Here is a 22,807-nt window from a genome sequence, read left to right as displayed (position 1 = left end):
GCGGTGAGGTACAGTGGTTAACGGTATTCCGATGCAGAACAGCTGACAGGAATATGTGGCAGCCATTAAAGCCACATTAAAAAAAAGCTAGTGTGAAATTTGAAGAAGTCAAAGTCATGAATCAGATGTGCAGCATCTGCAGTCTGCAAAAAAAACAGCTGAGTGTGTTTGTGCTGAAAGAATGTGACGCTGCACATCCTGCCAGGCACATTTTGCACGTCACTGAAGAGCTGAACATGCACGCCGCCTTGTCTCTAGTTCCCTGTCTCTGTAAGCCAGCCGGCCGGCACACTGTACGTGCCAAATGCGCTGACTGAGCTTTTATCTCCCATTCTGTGCCTGTTCTGTTCAAAGCAGAGAGTCACACTTAGCACGTTTGAGCAACCATGTTTATTTTCATCTAGAATTAAAAACATGGTGGAAAAACGAAGTGAACAAGATCTGTATGGTTTTCTTATCCTCTCTTTATAATCTATTTCTCCAAGAAATAATACAAAGAATAAGTAGCATACTATAAACTTAAAAAGTGAGACAAAAAATGGCTTTTTCCGACAGATTGAGTAGAGACGTGACAGTTCCCAACTTGAACTGGTTAAAGTCTGATTTTGTGGATCGCCACGTCTCATTCTCATGGCATTTATTGTGAAGTTGTACTACATGTTTGCCCTTAATACATTTAAAGGAGGTAAAGTGACAGGGACATGTCCTAGTGGCTATCTCACACACAGCAGAAGAAGACAAATTTCAGGTGTTCAAGTGTCTAAAAAGCCTAGACATTTGACGTATTAGATTACTACTGCATAGTCTGAGAATGTGCATCTAAAATCAAAACCCCTCAAACTTTTCTCCATTGAATTACAGCATAAAATCAAGGTGGCATTCAATGTGGCATCTGTTATATTGCTACATAAATAACATCCATATGACTACATATAACTTAAGTATGGTCTGTTTTCATACCATTCCCCCCAAAACAAATATAAAGTGTTCTTTATGTTCTTTCTTTAGTGCTTGGAGGTTCTCATTCTTAGTATTCGTTTTGACGTTTAGACATGGAATGCGCCTCCCTGTGTACTCAGAACCATTATGCCAATCCTAATTGATTGGTGATTACATCCTCATCAAATTAGCAAATTCTAAACATGTTTTCATGACCACAAATCACTATGATTTTTATTTTCCACAATAATTTGTCAACACAACTTCCAGTTTTTCATGTATTTCATGTAACAGGGTTTTTGGTATATGTGCCTATCTCTTAAATACTTTGGGTCAACTTCTGTTGTTTAAATGTGCTATAGGCTATAAATAAAATAGATGCAACAGTCCCCACCAAAAAATAGTTTTGTTTTTATACTATGGTATTTTTTGTAATGGAAAAATACACAAACAAAAGAATTCATTTAGGAGTGTTAGCTCACTGGGTGCTAGCTTATCTTGAATAAACATAGCTTATTTGTGCAAGCTACTTAAGGGTGGTTGGTTCTGAATGACATGTTTGTTACGATCATCAGCCAATCAGAATTGGCATAATGAAATAAATATTTCTGAGGAATACCCAAGGAGGAGCATTGCATAGTGAGCCATCGAAACGAATGCTTTTCTGAGAACCAGAGTTGCGCAAGTAACCTAAAGTTTTTCAAACCCACATTTTTTGAGGATAGCAAGCTATTTTAAGTACCATTTCCATTCTAAAACACTATATTAACGCTATATCTTTTTATCACATACTAGACTTCCACAGAAATTGTTTGAGTTAGTTTGTGTGATCTGTTTGGTGACGAGTGGTGCTGGTCTGCTCCTTGTTGAGTCATCTTCAGCCTCCAGATTGTAGAAATGCATCTTAATAAATTACTGGTAATCTTTTGTAGTGATTCTGGAAACCTGGAGACAAGAAAAAAAAAAGCCTTTTTCAAAACGTCTTCACAGCAAGCTGGTTGACTTTTGTTGACTTTACCACCATTCTTTTTAGAGGTTCAAGTGTCATGAAGCTGTGATTCTGGTAAGTAAAATTAGTCTGATGTGCTTGCATGATACAAGTATTGACATACTGAAGCCAAATATGGTATTGAGAAAACAGAGGATAGCCAAGCGGAAAGCCTTCTGACGGGCTGTCTGTCTGGTTGTGTATTCAGTCTTTAGCCCCATGCCAGCTGGGATAGGCTTCAGCCCTCCTGCAACCCTAAGTTAATCAAGGGGAATCAATGCTATATATTGGAATGTCAATATTTTTGCCCCATCCCTGGTGCCAAAATGAGAAAATATTCAGAGTTTGAAGAACTTGCTTTGAATCATGAAAGCATTTTCATCCAGAAGAAGCTGTGATCTCGGACAACTTGGCGCAGCTTGGTGTGCGAGCCCTCTGTGCTCTTTGGTATAGATCGCTGTCCCCAAAATAGCGAGCTCTGTATAGCATTCCTTCCTCTGTAAAAAACACACACACACACACACACACACACACACACACACACACACACACACACACACACACACACACACACACAATTAAAAAATGATCTCAGCACTGATAATGACACTGACAATCACACCAATACTCATGCTTAAATTCAGATATAAGAATCATTTATTGTCATACTTTGCTGTTTCTCTTTCCAGCAGTTGTTGCGAAGGTTGGAAATATAATCATCCTCCACCGTCCGCTCCAGATTTTTCAGATTCACACCAGTGAACTCTTTGGAGAACTGCTCCCCCACATAATACGGCACCTTCAGGTTCTCAGTCAGCCTCTTCTGTGAGTAACCTGCTGACCTACGTGACAACAGGCCAGAGTGTGGGAGTGTTATCATATGACAGAATGCAGCACAGATCTTGCACCATCTGTCTGTCTTAACATGAGTCACTGCTGACAATGGTTTAAAGCAGGGCCCGAAACTGCAGGCGTATATCTGAACACACAAAGGCAGTGTACTGGGAACGGGACAAGACACATGACAGCAGCACAAACAAGAGGAGCTCTGTGATTAATTGGAACTAACAGAGGTAGCAGCAAATTAATACGAGGAGAAACAACCGCCAATACTGTGAAGGCAAATCTAACACGACCACCCAGCTTATGCAAAGATCGAGTGAAAGCAGAAGTACCGTGAAAAAAACCTGGGTTGGATTCTGCTAACATAGAGATAATCTTTTGTCTAAGTCCCTCGCAGTTTTGCAGAACAACAGTTAGTTGTGTTACTTTAGATTCTTGTGTTACAAGGATCACACTCACGGCCTGAAGCTGAGGCTGTAGGAGGGGCTGTTGACCATTATTTGACTGAGAGCTGACACAATAACCAGGATGAGGATGGGCATGACTTGCACAAAGAGGGCGAGACCTCCCTGTGGAAAAAACACATTACAAACAAACACACACAGTCTCTGAGAGAAGCCTCAGCTTGTAAAATGGCAGATGACTAAATGTCTCCCCCTGCAGGCAAAACATAAACAACTCTATACAGTTACAGTTTAGCTTTTTAAGTATCAAACTTACATCTTGCTGTCGCTCTCTTCTCTCCCGCCTTTGGTAACGCATCCGCCCATTATTGTATACGTGAGCATGGCCTAGATTGATTTAACACATTTAGCACATAAAAAACGCACCACAGAAATATATATTTGCAATTAAAATACTCCGTCTCACATGCATTATATGGAAACACCAAACTATGAGACTAACTTGATGGATAACCTCCTCCAAAGAACATATTAAAGAGCTCTTCAGGTGAAATATCCGGCTCAAAGTTTCCATTGTCTGGGCCGTGTCTGGAAGGATGTCTTCTCCCTTCCTCACACTGATCGTACTGTCTCCTTTTGTTAACATTGCTCAGAACAGCGTACGCGCTGCCAATAGCTGTTGGAAAGTTAGAACATGAAGCTGCTATAAGTTGCTTTCTGTAAGTGCTATATGAACCTTGGATGAGTTTAATCACCGTCTTACCTTTAAACGCCTCTGTTGCCCCAGGAGCGCTGTTCTTATCTGGATGGAATTTCAAAGCAAGTTTTCTATATGATCTCTTCAGTTCATCCTCTGAGGCATCTTTCGACACCCCGAGAATTTCGTAAAAGTCTTTACATTGTTTTATCCTGTGCAGAGAGCACATGATTACAAATTTCAATCACAATTGCAGTCAATATACCCATCAAGGAGTTTATTTTAACCAACAGTATGTTTATGTAATCAGCAGTCTTACGTACCTCCTCACAGCTTCTAGCTGATCAGCCATGTAGGATTTTGAAGACTCTGCAGGCTTTTCTTCAGGTCTGGCGTTCTCCTTTATGTTCTGCCGTTGTCGAGGCTCCGACACCCCGCTGAAGTCTGAATGGATATCTTGTCTGGGTGTAAATCCATTCTTTGCTATTACATCCAGCAATACTAGAAGATATGTTCAAAGATATTCTATCAAGTACTCAACAGCAGTTAAAAACACAAAATGTTCGATAGTGGGACTATCCATGTCATCAAGCAGATGTAAAGCTACCAAGCAATCAAGTTCAATGGTATTATAAGAGCTTCTTGGGGGCAGAGTATACAACTATAGCTATGTTTGAAAATCATTAAACTAAATATAGTTTTTGTTGGAGGATCTGTCTGCTTGTTGCAGCTTTATTTATTTTATTTTATTTTCAGATATGCTGTGGCTGTAGTTTTAACAGGTTTTATATTTATATGTGAGGTGGGTCATGGTCTAAGGCGTATCTGGGGTGTATGTGGGTGTCCACAGGAATCTAAGAAGAGGTAAAGTTGGGCACAAGCACATGCCACCATGTATAGTGGTGCAAAAAAGTATTTGCATCCTTCCTAATGTCATATTTGTTTTGCACATTTGTCCCACTTCTATGTTTGAGAATCAAAGAAAACTTAATGTTAGACATGGATAACTCAAATATAATACAAAGTGCAGTTTTTATATCAGGATTTCATTTATTAAGTGAAAAAACTAACCAACCTACCTGCCCCGTGGGAAAAAGTTATTGCCCCTTAAACCTAATAACTGGTTGTGCCATCCACGGCAGCAAGAACTGGCATCAAGCATTTGGGATAACTCACAATGAATCTTTCACATCACTCTGGAGGAATTTTGGCCCACTGTTCTTGGCAGAATTGTTTCAGTATGAATGATCTGTTTAAGGTCATCCTAAAGTATCTGAATAGAATTTAACTCCAGACTTTGACTAGGCCAACCCAAAACCTTCATTTGGTTTTTATTTAAAGGTGGACTTGCTGGTTGCTTTTCAGTTACTTTGTGCGATTGAGCTTCAACGCAGGAACCGATCGCTGGTCTGATGTTCTTTTTATGAAATGCTGTGTGTTTTATGCCAGATGCAAAGGCACTCAACCTTTCTATAAAGTTCAGCTTTTGTCTCATCAGTCCACAGAATTTTGTGACCTTCTGGATGAGCCATTGATGTGCTCTTGGAGTACTATTGGTACTCCAAGAAGTACTCAATTATCAGAGAATTTTGTTTGATGATCTGAAGCATGTAAGTGGCACAAATGTACAAAAAAAATACAAAAACACAAAAACAAGAAAAAGACAAACTTTTTCACACCAATAAATATAGTACATTTGTTTGCATGTGTGGCTATATTGATCACTTTTCTGTTTTTATTCAGCTGAATGTTGTATTTCTGTATTTATTTAGTATTGAGCTACAAACCAGATTCCAAAAAAGTTGGGACACAAAACAAATTGTGAATAAAAACTGAATGCAACGATGTGGAGATGGCAAATGTCAATATTTTATTCAGAATAGAACATAAATCACGGAACAAAAGTTGAAACTGAGAAAATTTATCATTTTAAGGGAAAAATATGGTGAAATGTCATGGTGTCAACAAATCCCTAAAAAGTTGGGACAAGGCCATTTTCACCACTGTGTGGCATCTCCCCTTCTTCTTACAACACTCAACAGACGTCTGGGGACCGAGGAGACCAGTTTCTCAAGTTTAGAAATAGGAATGCTCTCCCATTCTTGTCTAATACAGGCCTCTAACTGTTCAATCGTCTTGGGCCTTCTTTGTCGCATCTTCCTCTTTATGATGCGCCAAATGTTCTCTATAGGTGAAAAATCTGGACTGCAGACTGGCCATTTCAGTACCCGGATCCTTCTCCTACGCAGCCATGATGTTGTGATTGATGCAGAATGTCGTCTGGCATTATCTTGTTGAAAAATGCAGGGTCTTCCCTGAAAGAGATGACGTCTGGATGGGAGCATATGTTGTTCTAGAACCTGAATATATTTTTCTGCGTTGATGGTGCCTTTCCAGACATGCAAGCTGCCCATGCCACACGCACTCATGCAACCCCATACCATCAGAGATGCAGGCTTCTGAACTGAGTGTTGATAACAACTTGGGTTGTCCTCTTTGGTCCGGATGACATGGCGTCCCACATTTCCAAAAAGAGCTTCGAATCGTGACTCGTCTGACCACAGAACAGTCTTCATTTTGCCACAGTCCATTTTAAATGATCCCTGGCCCAGTGAAAACGCCTGAGCTTGTGGATCTTGCTTAGAAATGGCTTCTTCTTTGCACTGTAGAGTTTCAGCTGGCAACGGCGGATGGCACGGTGGATTGTGTTCACTGACAATGGTTTCTGGAAGTATTCCTGAGCCCATTCTGTGATTTCCTTTACAGTAGCATTCCTGTTTGTGGTGCAGTGTCGTTTAAGGGCCCGGAGATCACGGGCATCCAGTATGGGTTTACGCCCTTGACCCTTACGCACAGAGATTGTTCCAGATTCTCTGAATCTTCTGATGATGTTATGCACAGTTGATGATGATAACTGCAAAGTCTTTGCAATTTTTCGCCAGGTAACACCTTTCTGATATTGCTCCACTATCTTTCTGCGCAACATTGTGGGAATTGGTGATCCTCTACCCATCTTGGCTTCTGAGAGACACTGCCACTCTGAGAAGCTCTTTTTATACCCAATCATGTTGCCAATTAACCTAATTAGTGTTAATTGGTCTTCCAGCTCTTCGTTATGCTCAAGTTGACTTTTTCCAGCCTCTTATTGCTACTTGTCCCAACTTTTTTGGGATTTGTTGACACCGTGTAATTTTGAATCAACATATTTTTCCTTTGAAATGATACATTTTCTCGGATTAAACTTTTGATCTGTCATCTACGTTCTATTCTGAATAGAATATTGACATTTGCCATCTCCACATCATTGCATTCAGTTTTTATTCACAATTTGTTTTGTGTCCCAACTTTTTTGCAATCCGGTTTGTAGATTGGCGAGCTCAGAAGGATAATACCTGTGTTGTCAAAAATATTTTTTGAAATGATCACGGGAAAGTAGCATGTAGTAATCTTGGACATCTAGGACTTATTTAGCCTTTCTCCCAGTCCACTCCTGTTCACCTAAATTAAAGGCTTAGCTTTCTGTTAGAAAAGCAAATTAAAGCACTGCAGACACTTCATTTTAAAGTGAAATTCGTACAAAAAAAAGAATGAGAAAAAACGCAGAAGCTGCATAAATGAACCAGCTAGCTTAAGTGCTATCAAAGGCCCTGGCTACATGCACTGCTCATGAGGAGTGCAGGTGATGCTGCAGGCTGTGGAGGTGATGATGCGCATCTTCGCAGCTGAATGTGCGCCCCCCTCCCCCTTTCCCCCCATATTGACTTACCTTTGGCTTTCTCTGTCGGGAAGAGCCTCTGCGCCTTCTCCAGGAACCTCTGCGCCTTGTCCGGCTGTTGGTTGGTTAAGGCGGCCGCTGCAATGTCAATGCAGCGCTCCGCTTCGTCCCTGTTTACCTCCATCGCAGCAGGCATCAGCAGCAACTAACTGGACCAGAAGTAAATACGGGCGCCTGATGATGACGCCAGATAGATGCTGCAGGAAAAAAAAAATGTATCAGTCAGTCGGTGATATGCATTCATCAATGTGGTGCTATTTTTTTGTCTGCTGCTGGTGCATGGGGATTGGAGATTTTAGTAATAGGTGAGCCCTGTTTGCAGAAAATCAACAGTATCGGCTGCGTGCGCTGCCCCATTTTCACCATTAGATGGCGACAGATTGCCATTTTTTTTTCAAATGTAGGTCAAGAGGGTGAACACCCATTGGTGTGTTTATCCATCCGTCCAACCATCCATCCATTTTCTGCTCCTCGCCCGGGTAAATATGGGCCGTGTGATCCTTAATTTGGCCATGCAGTGTGTATCTGCAATTTCCTAATGTTGTAAACCTGCTCAACATTTGGCAATAAAACCCTTTCTGATTCTGATTCTGATTTTGCAGCAGAGTCAAAGCTCTTCTTCACAGGGTGACGTAAACAGCCTTTTCGACCTGTTCTGCAGTGTTTATGGAGACTCAGTTGTTTTTTTTCCCGTCATGCCTAAAATACTTTTTCTGGTGTTCAGCAGCTTATGCTATTTTTGGGCACATTGAAAGTTTGTATCTCACAATTAAACTTCTATAGACGGAGAATGGGGATGACGTAACAGATGAAGCATCCTATTTTCCTACGTGGGTGGAGGACAGGGGGGAGGGGGCTCTACTGCCGGGGTTTGGGTACAGTAACTTGTTTTGTTCCACTTGCATCATTAACACAGTGCTTGTGTTTCACTCCACGCCTGACTTCAAAAGGAAAACGGTTACACGGTTCAATGTTTGTGCATGTCTAGACAGCAACAAGATCGGCTAGTCTCCAGAGGTGGCAAATATACATCTGGCAAACCGGAGAATGAATAAAAGGTGAACAGCAGATAAACAAACAGCCAATCAGAGCCCGAGCAAGAGGCGACAGGCGAGCGCTCATTGGTCGGCCACACCACGAGTTCTAGTTCTCATTGCGGAGCTATCACTCTCCCTTTTCTGGGTTACTGTAATTTTGGGTCAAGCAGACTGTCCTCCGTTTATCTCGTTTCTGCCCTTCTGCCTATCTTCGGTGAGTTATTGAGTAAAAATTTTCCCTCCCACAGGTGTTTCATCAGGGGTTTTTTTTGGCGCGTTGGAGCGTCGCGTTACCGCTTTATAAGTCAGCATCGTCGCTACCGTCTTCCTCTTCATCCTCCGACAGCGCCAGCCAGCAAGCAGCTAGCCTGCCGGGGCTAGTCAGCACAAAATTAATTAACATATTGACAAAACAGCCTCCATTACACACAAAAAGCGCCGAGGCGACTGACTTCTCTCCTCTGTTTGCCGCTCACAGCATCACAGCACCGCTGCCACAATGACGGAGGCGGAGGCGTTAGAGAACAAGCAGCAGCAGCGCAAGTCCAGCAACGGGGATGTTCTTCCAGAGAGCGCCAGAGAAGACGCGTTTGATCACACGTACAAAGAGAAAGAGGGCCCAAAACCTCCCCGGATCATCGTATGGAAAAATGTCATACTGATGACTCTGTTGCACATAGGAGCCTTGTACGGCGTGTTCGTCGTACCTTCAGCATCTCGTTTGACCTTGCTTTGGTGTAAGTGCGAAAAGAAAATTGCCTGTTACACCCCCTTTTCTCCTTTTTTGCATGTTGGTTTTGTTTACTTATTTAGTGGAAATCATATTTTATCAAATCAACAGCTGTTATGTCAGCAGCACGCCCTGCTTTTCTCGCCGGTGGTGAATGCAAATAGGCGGCTGCATATATCTGTGATCCTCCCAGCATCCTTCATGGAGATGGAGGATTATAGATCAGGAATAAAGTCATCAGAGATTACATGTCACAGCACGTACCTTTAAGATGGGCTGTCAGGAAAATAAACTGGCCTCCTTAATGTCAGTTTTTTAAAAATAAAGGTCAAGTAGACAAATGAAGAATAGCTGGATAATTAGCATAAACTGCACTTTATTTATACAGTTTCTTCACTGCTGTGTCACAACTCTTTTAGCTTTTAGTCTTTCATGAACTCAACCATGAAATGTTTTTATTATTAGATTTGGCTTCTTTTACACTGTAAAGGACACAGCTTTACACTGTAATCTCCTTGGGAAACAGACAGGCCAGTGCTAACCAGGTGACCTGAGGGAAATTGTGCACAAAATCTAATCAAATCCCAAAGAGCCTTTTGGATCAAATTGATAAAGATTGTGGTAAACAAATACTCTAGTGCTTTAACAATTTATGCTATTTGGGGGGAAAAAACAGAAACGCATCTGTCTCGTGATCTGTCACTTGTTGCTGGATGTTCTTCCCAGCCCTAACAATAACAGTGCAATTGTGCAGAAAATAATGCACAAACACTGCAGTGTGCAGCATCTGCAACAAAGTGCTGTTGACATGAGCACAAAAGTAGGTCAAACTAATTTGCCCATGTGTTTCTTTCCACAGCTGTACTTTGTTTTTTGATAAGTGCGTTAGGAGTCACTGCAGGAGCGCATCGCCTGTGGAGTCACAGATCCTACAAGGCTACATTACCTTTAAGGATTTTCCTCAGTGTAGCTAACTCCATGGCATTTCAGGCAAGCAAAAATGACTGTTCTGCTGACACATCTTTTTAGTATACAAACACACACTTATGACCTGGAGCCAAGATAATAGCAGCTTTTGTTTCACTATAAGTACCGTGCTGTGTCAACAGTGTGCATAATCTTGATCTTAATTCCAAACCACAGAATGATATCTTTGAATGGGCTCGAGACCACAGGGTTCACCACAAATACTCGGAAACAGATGCCGACCCTCACAATGCCGTCCGTGGCTTTTTCTTTTCTCATATCGGCTGGCTGTTGGTACGCAAACACCCTGATGTGATCGAGAAAGGACGCAAGCTGGAGCTCACCGACCTGCTAACAGACAAAGTTGTCATGTTTCAGAGGAAGTAAGTGGCATGATTAAGGTTCAGACTTCACACTGCATCTAGTTGCTAAAAAAAACAAAGTGCAATGGGTGCAAATAGCAAGACAGTAGTGTTGCAGTTTCTATAAATATAAGTAAATGTTAGAGTACTGCTGTGGAGATGTTTTCATAATGGCAAGCTGTGTTAGTCATTCTGGTTTAACAAGATGACAATTACTAACGTAAGATTCACGGAGAGCAGGCTTAAATGGAAAATAGGTCAAGTGGAAATAAAGGGAAAAAAAGTGAGCATTTTCTTATCTGGCAAACAGAGTTTTTGTATTTAAATAATTTGTTTTTTGCTGATACCTACTCTCGCTATCTCCTCAACAGGTATTACAAGCTCTCCGTGCTGGTCATGTGCTTTATTATCCCAACAATCGTGCCTTGGTACCTGTGGGGGGAGTCTCTGTGGGTGGCCTACTTCGTCCCAACTCTGCTTAGGTACACCTTGGTGCTGAACGCTACCTGGCTGGTCAACAGCGCTGCCCACATGTGGGGAAACAGGCCCTATGACAAGAACATCAACCCCAGAGAGAACAAGTTTGTCACTTTCAGTGCTATAGGTATGAACAACACCCCAACACATGCTCATGGCAGAAATTACACACCAGAATGTACAGCACAGGACAGCGAATGCTTGTATAGGGATATTTTAAAGTATTTTTTAAGTAAAATTGAAGAAGAAAAGCCAGATTTTTAATGTAAGTTTGTTACTTCGGTATAGCGTCACCTTCAGAGCAAATGTAATTACATTGTACATGATACATGCCCTCGTTTTGCTTTTATTTGACTGCACAGTTGCGTCAAGCGTTCAGTGCAGTAAAAGTCAAATCATCCAATTATGCTTAAACAAATTTGCTAACCAGTGATTATCATCTCTCTCTCCCCTATAGTTTCTGTTTTTGCCCTGTCTTCCTATGCTTTCTCTTTTTTCTTTTCTCTGTCCCCTCACCTCGCAAACGGTCGTGGCACGTGGCTCCCTGTTTCTCCCTGGTTCTTCTGGAGGTTTCCTGTTAAAAGCGAGTTTTTCCTTCCCACCGTCGCCGACAGCTTGCTCATAGGGGATCTCCCGATTGTTGGGAATGCCTCCTTAATACTGCAGGGTCGTTACCTTGCAGTATAAAGTGCCGTGAGGCGGCTGTTGCTGTGATTTCGCGCTATATAAACGAACTTGAATTGGACTGAATTGAACTAAAACAAAAGGAACGACTTTTACAGGCCCATGTAAACATTTTATTTACCAGATGTGCTAAATGGTGGATAAAATGTTTAAAAACAAAAAGTACATACTTGATTTGAACCTATTTTATTAACGATTTTTACCTGATTACCACTTTGTCCACCTCCTCCCCTCACTATGCATGCACCTTGTTCAACCAGTAGGAGTCAGCAGTGCAGTGACAAAGAGCACCCGATAGATATATCAAAAGAGCTGGATATTCTAAGATGGCACCCAGCTATTCACCCCATAGCAAGTTAAGTCTAGTTTTAGAAGAGGCACAATTTAGCAGCTGTATCTTTGGTAATGATTATGCAGGGAAGAAAGTCATCTTTTGTTAGGGAACATCACACGATGTCACCAATATACCACCACAGTCTGTCATTGTTCCTGCAGTTGCTTCTGAATTGTTTATTTTAGGGATGCAACTGCTGTGCAATTCTCGGATGATATTAACATTTAAAGCATTTTAGTCGATTCCAATATTTTTTTGTAGTATTCCTTTTCCTTTAAATAACTGAACAGTTTTAAAAGCTGTCAGCTCGTCACACCAGGTTCAAACAATTAGTCAGTGCAAAACTGAATTAATGCAGCAGTTAGCTGTCCGACACTGACTATCATTTTATATTGGTGAACAAGGCCAATGCCAATCTCTTGATCAGTTTTTCATAAAGAATTTATCAGAATTTAAATGTAGAATTTCTGTGCATAAAACCATATAAACTCCTAACAGTCAAAGCCTGGAAGACACAAAATCACTACAAAGCTACGTGGTTGCAAAAAAAGTTTTTCTTCAGGGGGAAAAATGTTTCACAAGGTTGTAGACGTTCTACAACCTTTAGGCAAGGTCCACATGGCCAAGCTTTAGTTGCATTAGCTGGCTGGACACACACTAAAATAGGATAAGATAAAGATAAAGGGTATAAAAAAACGCTGTTATCAACATTTTTGGGTAACCCAGTCTTTCTTCATCAGGCTTTGTGCATACAGCTATAAAAGGAACGTTAGCTAATCAAGGACTACCTACTAAACTCGAGCCAAAAAGGTCATGGAGGAATAAAAATAGAGCACTGCTGGCTGAAACATTTATTTCGCTGTCTCTCAGTGTGTACCGTTGGCAGCAGCACATGAGAGCTTTCCAACTTTCAGCTTGAGATAACATGATGATGAAGATGTGCTTTTAGGTATAGTTTTAGTATAGTATAGGCCTAGTCTAGTTATTTACTAAGATAATATGACAACGGAAATAAATGTAATTGTAAATTTCTTGTTTATACACTGAGCTCTGCTCTAATCAGCTGGTTATGTTTGTAGCCAACAGGGAAATTGAGTTTCAGGTGGACAAACTATGTAAGATCACCACTCATGATTGAAGGGTGTTTCCCCTTGTCCCTTCTTTTTCCTTATCAGCCAAATAGCAAATATTGGCTGATAGATCGGCGGTTGATATATTGGTCGGGTTGTTCAATAGATCAATACGTTTTCAAAGCTCAGAATTGCTGGCTGCAGTATTAGTTAAAAAAGGACCTATGTGCTACTGCGTCTTTACTCTCTAGTTGTGTGGTATTACCATGGTTTGGCTGAAGCAGGTTTGCATCTAGGGAATATCATCAGGAGAAGAATGAAACCGAACTTATAAACATTAGAATTCTGGTTTGACAGCCTTTTTTTTTCCCTTTTATTTTGGTTTGTAGTACACCTCATAAGCAGGCAAACACCGACAAAGCTCAGAGACGATCTGAAAAGTGGGTGAGGTGGGATTATAAATACTGCAGGGAATGATTAGAGAATGGAAAGGAGGGAAGCGCGGCTCAGGTGACTTTACAGGTGGGAAAAGCAGACAGGTGGGAGCAGCAGTAATGACATCACAGCCAGTGGTATCGAACCACCCAAAACCTGTGACAACACCACAGGCTACCTGTAAACACAGATCCCAGCAGTTGAAGAATCTTCTTTTTCTTTTAAAGACTGAAAACTGAAAACATGGAACGCGTTGCAAAGACGGCTTTTGACTGAAATCCAGTTTTACATGTTTTTTTAATCGTTCATTCCTGTTTCCTGTGCTTTGCAGGTGAGGGATTTCACAACTATCACCACACGTTCCCATATGACTATGCAACCAGCGAGTTTGGCTGCAAGTTGAACCTTACCACTTGTTTCATCGACTTCATGTGTTTCTTGGGCCTGGCCAAAGACTGCAAGAAGGTGTCCCGTGAGCTAGTCCTGGCCCGGATACAGCGCACCGGAGACCGCAGTGGCTAAGATCGCTAAACTGTGGTCAGCTTCAAGGCAAAATGACCGATATGAAGAAATTCCACAGTCCTTTGACAGCTATACATTTCTCATTCTCTGAGGATTAAAGTCAGCTTTATAAGGGCCTTGACCACATTTTTGCTTGTTTTTGTGGTTTTTGTAGCTGTAACTAAACAAATTATTCAAGATGAAAAGAAAAAAGATGTTTCAGATTTGAATTAGATGCATTTTAAAAGTCACCTCCATTTTCCGCTGTTTTGCCACTTTTGGTGTGCATTCTTCATGCAAGATCAGTTATGTAGCCGATCATTTTTATGTAAGTATGAATTAATTATTCTTCAAAACTGACAAGGAGTGGAGCACTTAAATATGGAGTAACATTTTAACTGTTAAGGTACATTACTGCTTCAAGAGTGTTGCCTTTATTGTAGTTTACAACAAGTTTTCAACTGTTCTCATAAATAGATTTAATTTCTGAGCAGTTTAGATTTGAAATGAAGAGGTGAGAGGTCATGTTTGTTTTGCTTTTTGCAAAAATAAAAAAATAAATAAAATGCTTGCTTTAATGAAATATGAGAGAATACTGAGGGAACCCAGACCTTCTTATTAGCCTGAGCATTCTGACAACCAGTAGGCCAAAGCTTTACACAACCTGCAGGGTGCAACACTGTGGTTGCTTTTAGCAGAAATCTACACTGGATATCTATTGAGAAAAGTTCAAGCACTTTGAAAAAGATTAGCTGTGCGATAATTGGACGGAGTTTTCTCGCGATAATATAGGGAATTTGTTTAACATTAGAATGAAACTGCCGCTTAGCGTAAGCAGTTAATGAGAATTGTAACTTTACCTTAGAAAGATAAAAAATTTCACTGAGTTTTTGGGTGCTGGATGAATATATCATTAGTGCCAAGAGCGTGTCAAATGACAACATTTTTACAACCATCTCTGTGGTCCACTAGAGCACACTAAGTCGCCTCTTTGCATAACATGATTGTTGGAGTTGTTTTTTTTTTAACATTGTGGCATGAGCGGCTTTTTGCTTAACTGATTTTATCCAACTTGTGTGACTATTTTGTCCTTAAACATCTGCAGCATAGAGCTCCCTGATAGGTGTAGCAGCCAGTCATGTGGCAGTTCTGGCGTTACAAAACAACATGTCACCCATGCATGGCGATATACTGTAGTAGGTGTTGTAGTGAGGTGTTGTGTCGGTGACTGTGAAGGCAGAACTGCATCTATTTTTGTAACGTGCTGTGGAGCTGCATCGCTTTGGATCATCAGAACCGTTGGCGCCGCGTTGATTTCCGAACAGGGTCTGGTTTCCCTTTGATGTGCTACAAAGGTCGTTATTTCAGAATTTTAGGTGCATCAGTGTTCATGTTAATCTTTGATTCTGATGTGTGGAATGCGTAGATTATTTATGTGTTTAATTGTTTTTTCTTTCTTATCGACTTTCAAAAAAAAAAGCAAAAGAAAATATTGTTCGAACCTGATAAAAATATTTCTGCATTCCAATATTTGGCTGACAGCCTTGTAAAAATATATCTTTAAAAAAAATCTGAAAACTGGAGCAATTGTTCATTTGTTCTTAAGAGTCAGGATCAACCTAATGCCTTATGACTTGCATCCATTCCTTCGCTTCCTGTCAGTTGAGTCAAAAATGCTCGAGTACCGCAAAACAAATTTGACTTCTGAGTTCCGTGTTTACACTGAGTGGAACATTGTTTTTCTCCTAAAATCATGTTTAATTTTAGGCAAACGTAGCATGGCAACACTGAGGAAATGTACATGCAAACGGAGGATAGGATTTAAGCGTAAAAGAGTCCGGTACAAAATGAAAAGCTGGCGAGAATGTTACATCGTGAGGTTTAAAGCTGCAGTGCGAAACTTTTGCTTCCCTTTTATGGCCGTGAGAGCAGTTGTGGCGATCTGTGTTGCCCTAGCCGTTGATCACTTCTTCCTTTTTTTGAGATTGTGATCCTGCCCATGAACGCATTGGCTTTCATAGGGTTTTCCACCATTGCTTTGTCATTGTAGCTATGCCATGGGTGGTGAAAGCCGAAAGCAGGCAGACCAGCAGTAAGACTCCCAGTATAAAATGGAGCACCCATCAATTGCAAAAGTATGAAAAAGGAGCTGGGTGGAAGTAGGTTGCTTGTTGTAGAGACGGCAACTGAAAACTGGCTTTAAGATCCATGTATTTGTAAGTTAGATGTATATCAGTGGATCATCTTGTTTGGGCTTCCTGAGCTAATGCTATATTTGATATTTAATCCTTTAATTTGACTAAACAGATTTATCCATTAGGCTTACCCAGCTCCGTGAATGTAAATTAATTACTATCCAAAGGTCTCGCACTTTAGCTTTAACTTGGGCCCTGATAGATGGATGGTGCCAGCTTCTCTCAACTCATCACAGCATCTCGGCATAAAAACTTAAAACAAAGGTGCTGTCGTGAGGACATCATTAGAGCACTTACCAAAACAGATGGCATTATATACTATTACAACAACGCCGGCTGGCCAGAGCACCAAAAGCATCGTTTTCCTAATGAGGAGAGAGAGGGGTCGAGCTGTTTTCAGTCTGATAATGTCTACTGTATTAAAAATCTGAAATAAATTCACAATATTTTCAATACACTTGTAATTCCATTAACAGTTGTTGCTCATTTATTTCTGTTTTCACTCTCTGTGTCTTTGGGTTTTATGATTCTAAATAAATTTGCGCTGTGCATGCCAAACATTTAGAGTAGTTCCATGAGACATTTTGGTTTACACATACTTAGTTCTCGCTTTCAGAATGGTTTTGTAGTTGGTGTCAGGAACGAAGCTAAATACGCCTGTGATTTCTAAACATTTCCTGGATATTTTGAATTGGTTTTCAAGATTTTAACTCCATAAGGACGTCTTATGGAGTTAAAATGCTTCTCGTTGTTGTTACTGCTGTCTTCTATCTTGAAATCCTTCACTAAAGTAACAGAGAAATAATAAGTAACACCTTAAGCACTCATTGAAGAGATTTAGTCTCAGCGATATAGATTTAACCTCGAAAGTGAGTAATTGGTGATCTCCTCTCTTTCACGTCATGGTAAAATTTATATTTTGGGATTTGTAAGATTACCAGAAGCCACTGGGCTTTCTGATCTTCATTTAATAGTCAATAAAATAAAATTGATTTATGAGAGGGGGAAATGTATTAGCTACGCCCCAAATGTATAAATCTATCTTATAATTTATGTTCAAATCTTAAATCTGTCCATTAACTCTTGGAAATGAAGGATTACACATTTAAATGCCTTGTCTGTGTCTACAGTTGTGGTCAGAGTTTTACATCCACTGATCACAGATATGAATGTCATTATAATTTGGGGCTTTTAATAATCTCTTTCGAATGATTTCATTTTCCAGGGTGGAATTATTGTACAGCATATATTTTAGTGACTTTATAAATTAAGAATTGGGTGGACAAATTTGAATTTATTTTGGATTTTCTTTAATCCACATAGTGTTAAAAAATATACATACAAATATGTACATACACTCATTTAAATCTTAATCAGTGCTGCTAAAGGTGCTTCAGTGTTGCTTAACTTGACAAGGCCAGGGTTTATTGCTTTCTCATTAGTAGTTTCTCTTAAAAATTATTTGTTTGACAGCACTCATTGGATCGACTAACAATCAGAACAATGAAAGCCCAAGACTGTCAGGATCTAAGAAATAGAACTGAACATTTACACAAGTTGGAAAGGTGTCTTCAAACAACTATATGTAAATACAAGTTATTCACATGTGTCACCACTGCCAAGGTGTATACCAGGGGTGGGTGCCTCAAGGGTCAGTGTCCTGCATGTTTTAGATGTGTCCTTGATCCAACACAGCTGATTTAAATGACCTCCTCAATGTGTCCTGAAGTTCTCCAGAGGCTGGTAATGAACTAATCATGTGATTCATGTGTGCTGACCCAGGGTGAGATCTAAAACCTGCAGTACACTCCAGGCCTTGAGGGCCTGGAGTGTACCCCTGGTCTAAACTCTTGCGCTCAGATGAAAGAAAATTGGGTAGGATGTTCAGGGACAATCTAGGAACCACCAAGGCTCAAGCCTGCTGTGAGATGGAAACTGCTTTAACATCAGTGCGACTGTCCACAGTAAAGCCAGTTTTATATGGCCATGAACTGCAAGGGTGCTGACCAAAAAGGAAGTCTCTCTTTCAAAATTGAGAGGTTCAAACTCAACTGAAATTTTCAGATGCCCACATGAACGAGCAAAATGCCTTATGGAGAAAGGTTTTATGGTCAGACAAGACAAAAATTAAGCTATTTAGCCATAGCGACGAGATATGTTTGGATGAGTAAACGTGAGGCTTTCACACCTAAGACCAGTGTACCAGCTATCAAGCATGGTGGTGGTAGCATCACGCTCTGGGCTGTTTTGCTATAAAGGTACATCGCACAAAGTGGAGAGAATAATGACAAGCAGGATTAACTTAAAATTTATCAACGTCACCTCAAATTAACAGCTAGATAGTTGAAACTTGAGACCAAACACAAATCAAAACTGATTTTGGCAAGCATGCTAACTTTAATCTTCTGGAATGGCCTTCCCAAAGCTCCGACCTTGTGGTCTACACTTAAAAGCCAGATCTGTTGAAGAAAACCAACGAATTTAAAAGACCACTACCAATTCTGCCAAGACATTTAGTCAAATATGCAGCTAGGATTATATAAGAAACTGGTAGAGGGCTACCAAAAGTGTCTGGTCACGGTGCAGTTTGCAGACATTTAGCCAGATCCTAGTGGGGTGTATGTATACTTTTGACCCTGTGGATTAGAGAAAATCCAAAGGAAATTCAAACTTGTTCACCCAATTATTGTTTTTTAAGTCAATAAAGACATATGCTATACAACCACTACACCTTAGAAAATTAACTGTTCAAATAAACATTTAAAAGCTCAAATACAAGGACATTCATGCCCATTATGAGTGTATTGACCCTTCTGACCACATCTGTACATCAACTTCATTTTGAGTTTAAAATATGTCGAAATGAAGGTTTTTGACATCGCAGTGTTAAATTGTCTCCAGTGATATCATACTCCATAACCCTAACCAAGTGCGAGTGTCTGTGAAGAAGCCAGCTGGAATGGTTTGGGGAATGGCATGTTCCTGGTTGCCTTTGGGCTTCTGTGGCAAAGAACTCATCCAGTGTGCTGCTGGCATAAGTGATCAAGTCAAATATAACCTCTGCCTGATTTCCACAGTCCAGAGAGGAATGTAGGACCAGTGTGGTCACAAGAGACCAGTTTAACATGTCAGACTGTACGAGGTTAAGGAGTATGTGTCTCAAAAGAGTGATTGCAAAATCTAATCATGCAATTTTATGCATTTTTTTTTTTGTCTTTGTTCTTTATTTGCTCTGTAAGTGAAGGGTTGGAACCTCTTAAGTGTCATTATGTTGTTTGTGTATTAATGCCACATGACATTATGGAAAAAGTCTAATAAAATGTTGAAGTTTTACAGTCTTTATTTGATTATTTTGTTTTTTCCACCATCTTCCATTCCTGATTTAGAAGCATGAATTGCAAACCAGCCCCTGCTCATTTCGATCCTCAGATGGACCGGCCAAAGGGACACGAGTAAAAGACCTGCATTTCCAATTTTGCCCGTAATTTTTTCTTATCATCACAGCGTGGACAGACAGGAGGCAGACTGGGTGAATAAAAAGCAATCTGTTTATTCTGGCTATTGTACAAAAAGTCTAAAGCAAAGTTCATAAATAAAGTGGTGAAATCCAATGACACACAAGTGCACACAACCAGAAACACACAAGGGAGGTTAGCAGACACAAAGGCAAACACTGATGGGAAGACAACGCTTATATTTTCATACACATGAGGGTAATTAGCAGAAGTGGATGCAGGTGATAGTAATTGAAGACAAATGAGGCAGTAGAAGCCAAACTAAACACAAGTCACTAGAGACGAGTAACTACCAAAATAAGACAGGAAAAAATACAAATACAGACAGTAGCTTCAAACTAAAGGGAAGCAAAACAAAACACAAGGAATTAGACGGGACTGACTGAAAACTAACAGACTAGGAACAAAAACTAAAAGCTAAATCAAAAGAATGGTCACAGCGACAAACTAACAAACACTATATATTTATATGTGTGTGTGTGTGTTTAAAATAACAAATAGCTATTTAATTCAGATGATATAATGAAAATGCAAGTGCATTCACCTCTTACATATAAAAAGAGAGACAATGCATTGTCACAGACACTGGAAATACTGAACATTGTTGTGCCATATACTTAATACTGTCTGATTATATTTTCTATTAATGTGTCTCTGTAACATAACAATAGTTAAGAAAAACAGAGTAAAATAAAAGCATATTTTTCCTCTGAAAAGCACAATGACAGAATTATAATTGTTGGTAGACAGGGTTTGAACTAGTTTGTGTTTGCAGATAGGGATTATGTGTTTTTTCTTCTTAACAGTATGCAAAGAATATATTTTTAAATGGGACTGGGAGAGGACTAAAGTAGTGTAACTTCGAAATCCCAGTTGAGTGGCGTCTGGAGGCATCATAATTTTATTAACTATGAATCCATGTCATCGTCCTGCATGACTGCATCCATTCGAGTCAGCCCATTGCAGCTCTACTAAAATCTGAACCTAAGTTACCAGTGAAGGCTCAGCACGTCATGACTCAGCACGCTTCTGTGGTGTGATGTGGGGTGGTTTAAATTGCACGATATTACTGTCACACTATCCTGACATGACCGAGGTTACTCCAGTACAAATTCCCAAAACATTCACACCACGCACGTCCCGCAGCATCTGACTGAGAGCGACCAATCAGAGGGCGTGATCCTGACTTCTGATCCCTGTGGCCCCATAGAGGAAGGGCGGGTGAAACACCTGTGCCAACTTGCAAACTTACTGACACTGAACACTCGCGGATTGCAGTGAATTTTAATGAGTTGTGTAACGCTCCTCTAAGTGTGCAAATTGGGTCAGATAACAAACAAACAGGGGGAAAAAACCCCAAATCGTTAAGTGCAGACTTTGATGCATTCACGTGCTTTGTTGCAAACAGGAAAACGGATCAACATCTAAAATAGTTTACCTGAGGGCACTGATGCGGGAAGCACCATGACAAACACCCATATTTACCTTCAGTAGAGCAGCTTGACTACGCTACACAGAGCCCTCTGCTGTTCATAGTGAAAATTGCTTAGATAACCAAGATAACAATAGCACACTGTGAAAACAACTGCTTCTAAGATGTAAAAGCAGCAAACTTTTAAATATTTGCTCTCATTGTTCTCTTCCAAAGTGGGATAATATATATTGAAATAGTGAATAACACTTTGAACTGTTTAGTTTTTGTGTAAATGTTGGTATGACAACACATTTTGATGGTTGTTTTCAATTTAACAGTGAGCATCAGAGGAAGAACCAGTTTTCAACTTTAAAAGTCATGTATACACAATACACAACATGACTTAATACATGAAGCAATACAAGAAGCTGTGGAGCACCTTTTTATTTATTTTTTAATAAAAAAAAAATTTTTTTTTTATTGCACGGGTAAAGGACTCAGACACTGTATTGGCAGCACTACTCCCTCACACTAAGAAGTCTTTTGGTTTGAATCCCGTCTCTGGTTTCCGTGTGGGGTTTGCATATTCTCTTTCTCTGTGCGCTCAGTCTGGGTACTCTGGCATCCTACTATTGTGCAAAGACATTCATGAGGTGAGGTTAATTGATTTTAAATTGGCTGTAGTTGTGAATGTGAGCGTGAGTAGCTGTCTGTCCCTGTAAGTGTTAGCCCTGCAATGGATTGGTGACCTGTCCGAGGTGAACCCTGCTTTTTGTCCAATGACAGCTGGGATAGGTTTCAGCCGGCCTGTGACTGTGGATACTTTGAATAAGATAGATGGAGTGAGGAGATCACCGATTAAAGAGATCAGAGTTCAACTGTTTTGCTAAACCACAATGTCATTGCCTTATTAGACGTAGGTACCAGTGACATTGTGATCTCTAGTGACAGTATGGAAGAGAGGTTTATATACTTAGCATCAACCCTCCAAAGCAATGAAGTGTGTGCAAGAGAATGCAGACAAGGTGGACTGGGTGGAGATGAGTATTAAAGGTAATTTGCAGCAGAAGGACAGCAGCAAGAGTGAAAGGAAAGCTTTACAAGATAGTAGAATGATGAGCTATGGAGAATGGTTTGGAGAAAGGAGGCAGAGCTGAAGATGTTAAAGATGTTCACTGGGGGTGATGAGGAGAGACAGCTCCGGTTTAAGAGTTTGGAGGCAAAGAGGGATAGTGGATATACTGGATAAAGGATGTTGAAGCGGGAGCTGGCAGACAATAAGGGAAAAAGAAGACCACACAAGTTCTTGGATGTAGTGAAGGAAGTCATGCAGAGGGTTGGTGCAACAGGCAAATGACCTCCCTTACAGGGATCACTAGAAAAAGGACAAAAAAATTGTATTGAATATGAACAAGGAGACAGATAATGTTTAGAAACGTGC

The 22,807-nt window shown here is 40.4% G+C and overlaps 2 protein-coding genes across 3 annotated transcripts; one reads left to right on the top strand and one right to left on the bottom strand.

The window, feature by feature from the left end:
* Nucleotides 1-543: 543 nt before the first annotated feature.
* On the bottom strand, nucleotides 544-8,274 carry dnajb12b (DnaJ heat shock protein family (Hsp40) member B12b). The gene is made up of 9 exons (XM_082545006.1): nucleotides 7,638-8,274; nucleotides 4,195-4,372; nucleotides 3,938-4,083; nucleotides 3,677-3,850; nucleotides 3,491-3,561; nucleotides 3,230-3,339; nucleotides 2,597-2,769; nucleotides 2,286-2,424; nucleotides 544-1,884 (listed from the first exon to the last, which is right to left on the bottom strand). Exons 1-8 carry the CDS (start codon nucleotides 7,780-7,782, stop codon nucleotides 2,306-2,308), a joined length of 1,116 nt encoding a protein of 371 aa, XP_082401132.1. The 5' UTR covers nucleotides 7,783-8,274; the 3' UTR covers nucleotides 544-1,884; nucleotides 2,286-2,305.
* A 254-nt stretch (nucleotides 8,275-8,528) lies between these two features.
* On the top strand, nucleotides 8,529-16,910 carry scd (stearoyl-CoA desaturase (delta-9-desaturase)). 2 transcript variants are annotated; one of them, XM_082545007.1, is made up of 6 exons: nucleotides 8,529-8,704; nucleotides 9,162-9,420; nucleotides 10,273-10,403; nucleotides 10,557-10,762; nucleotides 11,113-11,345; nucleotides 14,073-16,910. In XM_082545007.1, exons 2-6 carry the CDS (start codon nucleotides 9,183-9,185, stop codon nucleotides 14,261-14,263), a joined length of 999 nt encoding a protein of 332 aa, XP_082401133.1. In that variant the 5' UTR covers nucleotides 8,529-8,704; nucleotides 9,162-9,182; the 3' UTR covers nucleotides 14,264-16,910. The 2 variants fall into 2 exon arrangements, with proteins under 2 accessions (XP_082401133.1, XP_082401134.1); XM_082545008.1 differs by lacking the exon at nucleotides 8,529-8,704 and adding an exon at nucleotides 8,764-8,897.
* Nucleotides 16,911-22,807: the final 5,897 nt, after the last annotated feature.

Source organism: Aulonocara stuartgranti (genome assembly GCF_965226115.1).
Source record: "Aulonocara stuartgranti genome assembly, chromosome: 8".
Classification (NCBI taxonomy): domain Eukaryota; kingdom Metazoa; phylum Chordata; class Actinopteri; order Cichliformes; family Cichlidae; genus Aulonocara; species Aulonocara stuartgranti.
This window is presented reverse-complemented; position numbering and strand designations above follow the sequence as displayed.